Source organism: Cicer arietinum, chromosome 5 (genome assembly GCF_000331145.2).
Source record: "Cicer arietinum cultivar CDC Frontier isolate Library 1 chromosome 5, Cicar.CDCFrontier_v2.0, whole genome shotgun sequence".
Lineage (NCBI taxonomy): Eukaryota > Viridiplantae > Streptophyta > Magnoliopsida > Fabales > Fabaceae > Cicer > Cicer arietinum.
In genome coordinates this window covers 77792114-77804220 of record NC_021164.2, presented here as the reverse complement: position 1 = coordinate 77804220, position 12107 = coordinate 77792114, and the positions used below count along the sequence as shown (strand labels likewise).

Below are 12107 nucleotides of genomic sequence, written 5' to 3'. Positions count from 1 at the left end.
TTTTTTTCTTCTCTTCTCTTTTTACCGATTTACTCGTAATCTTATTTTTGGATTGTTTTTTTTAATTTTAAAATAATACAATATTTTATCTTCTTAATTTTTCCTTTAATCACTTAAAAGATTTTATTGTTTTTTTTTATTATCTTTCTTTTTTCTCGTCACATTTCCTTGCTTACACTTTAATTTATCAACCAAAGTAGCCCAAACGCGATCTCATAGTCTGGTGTTGATCTAATTATTTTTTTACAAAGAAAAACTAATGTATTTCACTAAAAATTAATATTTAAAGAAAAGTCAGAGAAAAATTGATAATATTTTTTTTTAACTTATAAACAAATGATAACTAAATTTTTGCACAGCTGCAAATTCAGATTCAGATTCGATTCCATAACATAATATGATATACAACCTAACAATTTATATTTATGATATAAAAACCAAATTTTAGTGTAATTGTGTTCCTTTCTAATTATCCATTTTGTTTAAAATATTTGATTTATAAGTTTATCTTTATGTATCTAATCAAACAATTTAGTAGTATTTTTTTAAACAAGTGTACTTCAAATATATTGATTTTTTTATTTTATTTTAAATTATTAATATTGAAAACGGGTGTTTCGAAAAATTATTTTGATTTTCTTTTGAAAATTTAACTTTTTAAATTAATTTTTATTTATTTATTCATTTTAACAAATATATATTTTGTAATTTTTTGAATTTGTTTTGATTTTTCTAAGAAAATAATTTGAAAATTTATATTTTTTTTCAAAAAAATAAATTGTCAATTTAAATTTATCAATAAGAGAACATTTCGAAATTATAACAATTCCTTAAGGGGTATTCATTTTGTATTATCTCTTTCTATTAAAGAGTTTATTTTTTTATGCAAAAGTGGCCATACCCCTAACAAAAACACAAAACTAAAATATATGGGAATAACGTATGACTGACCCAATAAATTTAGAAGCTTAAAATAAAATTTAAAATAAAACTTTTTCAAAATTAATAATAATAAAATTGAAGGCATTTTAAACCAAAATATTTTTTGTAATATCAAACAATTTTTTCTATGGATACAATATTAAACAACATACAAATAAATATTAAATACATATCTTGTTGTTCAATTAATTAGTACTGAAGTTACAGAGTGAAATAAATTTATACTATATTGACTAAAACAAATTAATACTAAAAAATTAAGGTTTAAATATATTTTAAATTTTTATAAAATTTCAACATTTTAATTTAATCTATGTAAACTAAATATAATTTTTAGCTCTTATAAAATTATCATGCATGAAATTTTAGTTCATATTATAAAGAGAACATATACTTTTTTAATAAACTTTTTCAAACATATATATAAGAATATAAAAAGTTCCTCCATATATAAAATGAGTTCCAAATTCGATTGCTAAGTATATATTTTTGTTACTTTCATATTAAGTTTTTTATATTTTAAAAAATTCATATTTAATTCATCTAAATTTAAAAAGTTCTAATTTTTTAATAAGAATTTATTATAATATTCTAAACATACTCACAAAAAAATCATTCAATTTTTTAAAATCGAGGAATAGTTAAATATGTTTCATTTTAGTAGAGACTAAAACAGTTTAAAGAATTTTTTCTTATAGAAACTAAAAGTTGTATTTTTTATTTTATAGAGATTGAAATTTAAAATATTGAACCTTTATAAGAACTAAAAAATATTTAACCCAAAAGTTAATAATATTAATTAAATAAAAATATAATTTCAAAACTTAAAAGTATTCGAGGTTTAAATGGTCGGTCTCAGTTGTCTCCCATAAGACCATCTCCAACTTAATGGTTTATTAAATAAGGTCAACTGTGCCACATCATCAATGAATTTACTTATTTTGGTGAACTCAACATAAGTTTATTAAATATGATACACTGTGGCACAAAGTAACACATTCATTTCTTTATTGTTTAAAGGTTAAAAATTCCACAACTTTTATTTATACATTAATATTTTATTTTATTATAACTTAAAATATCAATTTAAATATTTCAATTAATATTATTATATATTATTTTAATTTAAAATAAAATTGAATTTAAATGTTTATAACAATAATAAAAATTAAATGTTAAATACATTACATAAATAATTAAAAATAACAAAAGAAATTAATAAAAAAGGTAACCATTATAAATTTATTATTATTAATAAATTAATAAAAAAATATAGCAATCATAAAATTATTATTATTAAATTATGATAGTACATTTTTTCGACGGTTTGATAGAACTTACAATAGTGACGACAGACACAATTTCTAAAAATAAACTTTTTTTTTTACCACACTTAAAGATGCTCTTAGATCTCATATCAACCCTAAAAAGACAACAACACTCTTGTCAATCAATAAGGCGCAAGAGACAAAAGTTGAAACAAAATAAACTTTTTGATAAGGAATAGACTAAACTAAATTTGGTAAAAACATATCTTACATGGTTAGCTTCGCAAAAACCAAGTCAAAGAATAGTTCTCCAAGTGAGGCAGGAGCACCAATATCTGATTAACCATTAAAAATAAGGATGTAACGCACTGCACCCATCAAGCATCAAACCCACTACCACTTTTAAATCTTATTCAATATCAATAGCTTTGAATTCACAATCCAAAGATAACTGAAGCCCTTTTTGGATAGCTCATATATCTATCATGGTTAGGGGTGTTCAAAAAAACCAAAAACTGAACCAAACTGCCGAACCGAACCGAACCGAACTGGTTTTGAACTGAACTGGTTTAAGAACCGAACTGTTTTCGAACTGATTTTGTAAAACCAGAACTGAACCGAACCGGTTTTTCAATTCAAAAAACCGAACCGAACCGGTTTTTTGTTTAAAAAAACCAAACCGAACCGGTTTTTATTTCAAAAAACTTGAACCGAATTTTTTTTAGTCGTAATTAGGGGTAATTATGAAAATTTTGGCCTATATGAACAAAAAAATTAAGTTAAACCAGTTCGGTTTGGTTCAAAATAATAAACCGGTGCACCACTTTTATAAACCGGTTCGGTTCGGTTCTTTGAACTGAAAACCGGTTCAGTTCGGTTTTTCCAAACTGAAAAACAGTTCGGTTCAATTTTCAAATGGTTCTAGTGCAGAACTGAACTTTGCCCACCCCTAATCATGGTGATATTGCAAGCAGAAAATTTGCAAGCATGATCGCGAACAATTCCTCGATAATTGTCCGAAGAACCACAATTGGTCGCTAATTAAACTATCTCTATCTCAAAACATATATAAAAAATGAAAGTATGTATATGTTGGAAATGATGATGAAAATAATAATAATAAGAAATTGTTGGAAATGATAATGATAATAATGAGAACGAGTTGATGTGAATTGAAGAAAAAAAAGTTTCACGATAACACATTAATAGTGTTTATAAAGTGGAGGCATGACAAATAGAAAGGTGGAGGTATGACAAATGGAGTGTGTCCAAAGAGGTACTACAATTTTATGAAATAGTGAAAATACACATAAATATACCATCACACACACGGGTGTTGTTGTCGCCGTCCGACCAACTTGTGTCGGACTTGGTCTGAACTTGGGCTTTGATTAAGTGATTTATTATTTTTTAGTATCAAAATAAAAAAATAAAAAATTATTTTTAATAAATGCTTGCATTTTTCTTTCATTGATATGTTGTACATGTGTTTGCCCTCCACTAAGTCAACATTCAACATCTGATCCAATCGATTTATTTCCTGAATTCGTGCATCAGTTTGCCTCTGTCAAAAGCTAATTTTTTTTTTTCGCATTTTAGTTTTCAGTGGATTCGCGCATCATGTTTTTGCCCAGTCAAAACCTATAAAATTTCGGAGTGTAATTTTTTGTGGATCTACTTTGATGGATCGCATAATTTTCTCTCATCGAGTTGATGAATTCCTCTATAAATAAAGAACTCTACTCAGTTGGAAAAGCATATAAAAAGTTCTCCGAAAATTCGAGACTTTTCTCTAGTTCTCCCTTTCTGCTTCATCTTATTTTCTTTCTTTCGAGTGGTCATAAGTACCATATTACGAGAGGCAGTTATTAACTACCATATTAAGAGAATAATTCTAGAACGATTTTCTACGGTACAGTAGAACTTCAATACAATTTGTCTGAGCTATTTTATCATGAGGACTTCGTGGTTAATGGTTTGCCTTGCACAATTTGAGTAGTGTCGCGAAACGTCTTAACGAAAACGACTTAGTGCACGATTCAACCCAATAATATTTTTCGGTGACTTCATTTATTTTGAAACAGTTTTTCGAAACTAAAAAACAACAATATATGACTCATTAAAGATACTCCATCTATGCTCTTAAGCCATAATTAAACTAACAAATGTGGATATTGGTAAGTTGCGTAAGATATTCCCTCTGTTTCTTATCATAAAAAAATTAGGTAAAGTTAATAAATTTTTTTAATTTAATAAAAAAATGTATGTTTATAAAAATGTCCTCTTCTTAAAATTAGACAACCATAAAGTTTTTCTTGAATTATTGAAACAATGTATAGAGAATTGTTACAAAAATTGAATGAAGAGTATTATAAGGATAATAAGATTAAAAATCGAAAGTTACTTAAAATTGCTTATAATAAAGAACGAAAATAAGTTGAATTTTTGTTGCTTATAATAAAGAACAGAGAAAGTAATTAATAAGAAATGTGTTAGTCCGTGTAGGTAGTTTGATTAATAAATTAGAAAACATAAAATGAGTTGAAAGAAGAATATCAATTAATCTTAACTATTAATTTACTTATAAATAAAAGAAGAGATGTGATAAAAATAAATATATAATTTATCACAATAAAAAAAGGACAAATAGACACATTTGGCTACTCCTTATAAATGGGGTGTTTGTTTGGTATTCTAGGTTCTCTACGTTGATGGCATAGCTTTGCTCTGCATGCTTTTTGTGGAATCAAGAATGAGGAAGACTTTTCGTAAATTAGGATATGGCACGATAGAAAGAGTATTTTCTATTTTATATTTGGTCCTTAACGAGTCAGCTTCCCCATCATTCCTTTTATCTAGGCCACTTGAAAAAGATGAAACTTATATATAAAGGAGACAAGGCATACATACGCATATAAGACACAACTAAGTGAGTTGGAATTCCACCCAAAACCTTCTTTTGATGTAAAGAAAGATTCAATCAATTTTTCACGAGGGTTAAAAGTAAAAGACGTGTATTTAAACTTTTATAAATATATAATTGCTACTTTGATATGTTGGTTGTTCCGACCCCAAATTAATAATACCACGTGGGCTTCGGTGGTGGTATGAAAGTAGGTTATAAATTATCACTATCAAGTTATGTAAGACTTTTTCTTTTTGGTGTAATCAGAACTATAGTCTTCTAAACGACATCAATATTCAGATTGTTCTGATTTTAAATCTGTAGCACCACTTTCACAATTTTGTTATTTGTAAAAGAATACATCGTGGTTGAAGAGTGTGAATAATTTATAAATTATCCTATTTGGTGTAACAAGAACATTTCTATTTCATTCTCCCATCTTAACTACTTTCATCATATTGCCTTCGTACCAACCCTTAAAAATTCGTTATGCGTCATTATAAATTACTTTGAAGTTAATAATGAATTGAAATGATGATATTTGGATTATGTCATTCATCTCCATCATGATCGATCAAAAAGCTAAGGTATTATTTGCCTTCACCTTTTTGGCGGTTAATCATTAGTATTAATGGTCAATTTGAAAGTTGCACAGAATTAACGGTACTACTGCTTTGTTAAAACAGCAATCGATTGTACAAATATTGTTTTCTTAATGTCGATGATTGAACGTCAAAATACCATTATGGTAACTGGTCATATTAACATAGATTTTTTCTGTTGCAGAATTTAATTTAATTGGAGACTCTAAATCAAAGGTCCTATATTGAAAAGGATATTATATTTTAGTGCAATAAAAATCATCTCATAGAAAGACAAGAAAAAATCTCAAGAATTCTATAAAGAATACTATATTTTAGTGCTGTCTTTTTCTTTCTAAATTTTCTCTTCATTTAAATTATTTTATACACAATTTGTACTTATTTATTTAACTACATATTTTTAAAAATATATAAAACGAAACAAAGTTTTAGTTGATAATTTTATTTTTTCACAATAATTTATCGAGAAAAGCTGACAAATAAGTATTGTCTACACATTAGTTTATGATAAAAAAAAATACTAATAATTGATAAAAATAATTTTATAAAATCACAATTATCTTTTTTATTTTTCTTTTTTCAATTTATGTGAAATTGTAACTCTTATTATAGGAAATGCTAACAAGTACCCTCAACGAACTTGCTGAGAAATACAAAAGAAAAAGAAAATTGATGTGTATTTAATATATTAAAATATTAAAAAATAATATTTTTTACTTAAATCTTTTGTTTAATTTTTTGTACAACCCAATTGTTAAATACAACAATGATCAACTTCAGTTAATTGATTTAACGGTAAAAAGATATGTATATAATTGAAGAAAAATAAATGTAAATCATTGCTTCATGAACTATAAGATTTTTCCTGTCATGGATTGAAACACTTTTCGCTCTTTCTAATATATAAAGGAAGCCATGTGTCCGACAAGTGGCACCTTACTCAAATGAATATTTTTTTCTTTAAACTCTTTTTTGTCTTCAAATGCAAATATTCGAGTGAATTTGCATTTAGCCGGTGATCCTGTAGTTAAAGACTTAAAGCATGCAATAAATGGTATAATGGGGATCAACTTTGCATAGATAAAAACTCAAAAAATACAAAGAAAGAGACGTTGTATGGCACTACCCGCCACTTTATGATCACGGTTACACTTCCAAACTGCGGTCCACTCCTACCAATTACTAGCATTTTAATGCCACTTCAATACTACCATAAATCAAATTAACCAATAAACACACTTCATAGTTCATGCCCTAAACTTTCCCAACAAAATTCCCCAATTCCAAATCTTACATTCATTTAATAAAAAAAACGTTACAAAATTACAATTGCTGATTACCGTTTTAATTTTTCAATTTAAACACCAATTTGAAAAAACAAGCAAGTTGCGGTTTACCGTTTGTTTGCGGTTAGTAGCACCAATGGGCTGCAACACTTCAAAACTCGATCGGCTTCCGGCGGTGGCTTTATGCCGTGACCGTTGCAAATTCATGGACGAAGCACTCGTTCAAAGCTACACTCTCGCCGATGCGCACGTGGCACACATGGATTCACTCAGAACACTTGGTCCTGCTCTCATTTTTTTCTTCCAACATTATCCCGGCGAAGAAAATTCCCCAAATAGCGAAATCACACACCCACTCTCAAAATCAGCACCCCCTCGCTCGCTATCTTCTTCTGAATCTTCTGATTCAGATGCAAAAGTCCTGCATTCTGAATCCGAAACCGATGATGATGCAGAAAAAGAATCTCAATTATTCAGTCACAACTATAGACGCTACGATTATCTTCACCACGACACCGTTTTATCCTCTGTTCCTGATAATGTGACTTTCATGACCTATGTGAAACCTATTTATGATTCCTATTCTCCGACGCCGGTGAATGCCGGAAACTTTTCCGATTTGAAACCGCCATCGCCGCCTCCTCCGAGCACCTCTGCTTGGGATTTCTTGAACTTCTTCGAACCGTACGAGAAATTTCAAGTACGGTACAGTTCGGACGGTTACATTGATACGGTTGGGAAAGAAAACGGAAATGTTAACGGTCACGTGACTCCGAAAAGTGAAAGTGTTGGTGTAGATGAACCGTTAAAATCCAACGGTGGTGAAAGTAAGTTGAGTGAGGAAGAAAATGAAGAAGTGAAAAATAAGGAAGATGATTTGAAAGAAAGTTCAATTTCCGAGAAAAAAGTAACGGAGTCAGAGGAATGTAGCGACTCTGTGCAAGTGAAATCGGATAAAGATTTTACTGAAGCTGTGAAAGAGATTCAAATTCTGTTTGAAAGAGCTTCAAATTCAGGGAGCGAGATTTTGGAAATGCTAGACGTTGGAAAACTCCGTTATCATCCGAAAATTGATCTCAATCCAGGTAAGCTTGGTGTGAATATTTTAATTTTAAAATTTTAATTAGTCACTAAAATTTTATTCTGTTTACGATTAATTGAGTAAAGTGAGTAATAAAATTGAAAATTTTGCGACCAGTTTCGTGCAAGATTATGCATGTGTTAAGTCCGTTAAATCCATTGACGGTTATATGCGTGGAATCACCGCTTGGACGGAAAACGGGATTTGAGGGTGAAGGAGTTTACGATGACAAGTGTCTCGGTTACGCGAATCTGTGCTCCACTTTGAGTAAGCTATGTCTGTGGGAGAAAAAGCTGTATCATGAAGTGAAGGTATTAATTTTATTTAAACAATATGTCTCTGTAAAATAAAATTTGTAATTTTATAAAAAGGTCTCACATATGTCTCTCTATAAATAAATTTTTTTATTTTATTAAAAAGTCTTAATTTTTTTATTTAATATAAATATCTTAAAGTAAATGCTTTATGCTTCTCTAAATTAAATAAAATAAAACATTTTTGTTTTAAATTATTTAATGCTGTTCTTAGTACAATTAAATTATTTATCTTTTAATGTTGATGTAGAACATTTAAAATGTTTTATTTTAATTTTTAAAAAATATAGAGAAAAATATTTGAAAATATCAATAATTCTATTAATTAAATTTTTTATAATTATTAAATAAATATTAATAATTTATTTATTAATTTTTGAAAAGACCGTAACTAATAGTTTCGTTTTATGTCTCGTAATATGTTAAACCGACTCTAAATATACAGCATGTAGAACTTATTGACCGTAGTTTTTTGTTGTAGTTTTCTTTTTGGGTAAATTATTATGTTTATGTAAAAACTTAAATAGGAGCAAATCATGAATGAATAATTAAACCTTTCGAATAAAAATATTATGTACCTTTTCCTAATTTTATAAAATACAATTAAAATTTTATAAAAATATTATATACTCAATAAAGATTATTAATTTGAAGTTGAATTTATAAAATATAACGTCTACAAAAAGTTATTAAAAGGAGTTATTCAAGTAAAAATTACTCTTAGTGAACAGATTCTCACACTTAGAAAATTATGAAATGAAATGTATACATTTAAGTATAATATATTTTTATTGATAATTTTTACATATAATATCTAATATATTAATAACTTTAAAAAATTGGTATGTTTCAGGAAAAATATTGTATGTATTTCTATAATTTTTTAATATGTTTTTAGGTTTTTTTTCTTCTTCTTTGTGATAGTTATTAAAATAAATTGTTCTTAATTTATGAACAATTATCGATAGAATCATGCTACAAAATGTGCATATAACAAAGTACCTGAAAATCTCCATTATAATTAGGATTAGGATGTAAGAATTAAACTAATGACTTGACTAACTTGAAAATGGAATAAAAATCAATAGAGGTTATTTGGATTTCTCCAAGTTATCTATATCAAATAAACTTGATTTCTATTAATATAAATTTTGATTTAAGATTATTTAAAATTGATCAATAGACATTCAGATCAAACTTTTATACTATACTTTTGGTGTTATATTAAAAAATGGTTGTATTTATTATTAATTTTAATCATTATATATTATTTTTCTGATTTTAGTTTATATAATTGTTATAATTGTACGAAAAAACTACAGTTTTTGAAGAAAAAAAATTATTTCAATTCTTTTGAACTGAATGAAATCAATATTTTTTTTTATTAATTTGATTTAGTTTAGATTTCATTAAAAGTATATTGCAAAAATTAAACCAAATTATTCAACGATTTTTAATAGGTTTGGATTTTTTTCTATTACAAACACTTAATATGATCCCTTTACACCTTTATCTATTCTTATGAAAGGATATGTTACACACTGTAATATGATTATGAAGTAATGAACTCGTCCACCCACGTTCTGTGTGGCGGTACGCCAGCTTCAGTCAAACGGTTTTATTCGGGCGTATACTATGCATCTGCAGTGTAGCTTGGGGAGAGCACTACTTGTTTGTTGCACCTAAAATGAGAGCCTCACATCTAGCCATCTTGGTTTTATTATTTTATAATTATTGATCACAAACAAATTCAATTAATTTTCACAAGGAAAGTGGTTGGTTTGTGTAATTGTTTAATTGTCATAATTTTGATTTGATGATCATCCATGTATAAGTGGCTAGAAATTTGCCTTTTGTGGTTGAAGATACTTAATGTGCCTTATTTATTTCAGGCTGAGGAAAAATTGCGCATACTTCATCAGAAGAAGTGTAAGGAGTTGAAACGCATGAATAAAAAGGAGGCCGATGCACAAAAAATTGATTCCGTTCAAGCTTTCATCGGTATTTTAGTTACGAAAATGAAAATTTCTATCCAAGTTGTTGACAAGATATCTAATACAATTAGTAAGTTGATGGAAGAGGAGCTGTGGCCACAGATTAAAACGTTTATTCTCATGTAAGTCATAACTAAAGTTTCTTGTAAATAAATCCATGTTAAACTGTTTGAACTTCTTTTGTTAGTTGATATACTTGGTAGGTATAGTCAAAGGTTTTACATAATAGCCACTATACTAATTGTGGTTACATCACAATTCTTGATACTGCTAAGAATTGCACTTAAATGAGATCTCAATTGCAGTTTCAAGTTTCAACAATATCAAAATCTATTATTTCAATGTCCATATTGCGGTTATGATTTTAATCATAAATGTATTGCTATTATTTACCACTTATGAAATGATTGAAAAATGGACAACTAATGAGTGACAAATTCTTTATTTCAAAGTTCATTAATTTATATAGTTTCTTTTGAAGATTGTATTTTAACATTCATGCATCTATATTTCCTTCCTTTAATGCATCTAACACATTGTTATATTCTTTGTTTTTAACCCTTTTCCCCCTCTGCTTGTTGATGAAAGGTTTCTAGGAATGTGGAAAGATATGCAAGAATGTTACAGACGCCAGTATCAAGAAATTGTTGAAATCAAAGCTTTAGATGCATCCTCTTTCCACACAAAGCCTTGCCATGCTAATATTGATGCAGCAATAAGACTCAAATCTGAGTTACAGAAATGGATTTTAAGCTTCTTAGATTGGATTGAAGCCCAGAAATCCCAAGTAAAAGCCCTGAATTGTTGGCTAGTAAGATGTCTAATGTATGATGAACCTGAAGAAATATCTGATGATTCAGCTCCCTTTTCTCCTGACAAGATTGATGCACCACCTGTGTTTGTGATATGTAACAAATGGTCGAAGGCTTTGGATAATATCTCAGAGAAGAATGTAATTGAAGCAGTAAGTGGATTTATATACATAGTAAATGAACTATTGGAAAAGAATATTTTAGAGCTTCAACAAAAATCAACATTGGACGAGGAGTTAGAGAGAAAAGTGAAAACTTTGGTGAAGCAGGAGCAAAAGATGCACAAAATGGTGCAGGCTCGAGGGAGAAAGATGACTCCAATTGCAAAAACTCAACTGAGAGAAGAGACAGATGCTCTGCAAAATGATGATATAGTTGATTCTATTAGCCTACAATCAGGTCTGAAACAGATTCTTTTTGCCATGGAGAAGTTCACTGCCACCACTGCTAGCTTATATGAAGAACTTTGTCAACAAATTAAGCAAGATGGAGAATCCAACAAAAATAACTAGTTTTACAGAGATCTCAAGATATTATTTTTCGAAATAAAGTATAATTTGAAGTATTTTAAGGCAAAACTATATTGTTATGGATCTTTTCATTATGATATAAATTGCAGACAACTGTTTCTAGATGAGCCCCACTACCTATCCTGCATGATATCCCCAAACGAGATGTTGGCTTAACCTACAATAGAGTGTCATTAGAGAGGTGAATGATTTGTGGGCCTAATGCGCACTAATGCACGTATGATTGTATGTAGAGAAAACAAAAGAAAAGAGGAATGATGAGTGAGAAAGCAACACTTCATTTTGTTTAGAGAAAAGTTACCCTTTTAAAAGAAAATCAACAGATATAATTATTATTCTTGTAAAAAAAACATATAGTTATTATTCGGTTTTA

At 28.2% G+C, this 12107-nt stretch overlaps 1 protein-coding gene across 1 annotated transcript; it reads left to right on the top strand.

Moving 5' to 3' along the window:
* Positions 1-6670: 6670 nt before the first annotated feature.
* LOC101491047 (protein ALTERED PHOSPHATE STARVATION RESPONSE 1) lies at positions 6671-11836 on the top strand. Its single transcript, XM_004500835.4, has 4 exons — positions 6671-8088; positions 8202-8395; positions 10291-10514; positions 10981-11836. The coding sequence occupies exons 1-4, from the start codon at positions 7140-7142 to the stop codon at positions 11714-11716; spliced, it is 2103 nt and encodes a 700-aa protein (XP_004500892.1). The 5' UTR covers positions 6671-7139; the 3' UTR covers positions 11717-11836.
* Positions 11837-12107: the final 271 nt, after the last annotated feature.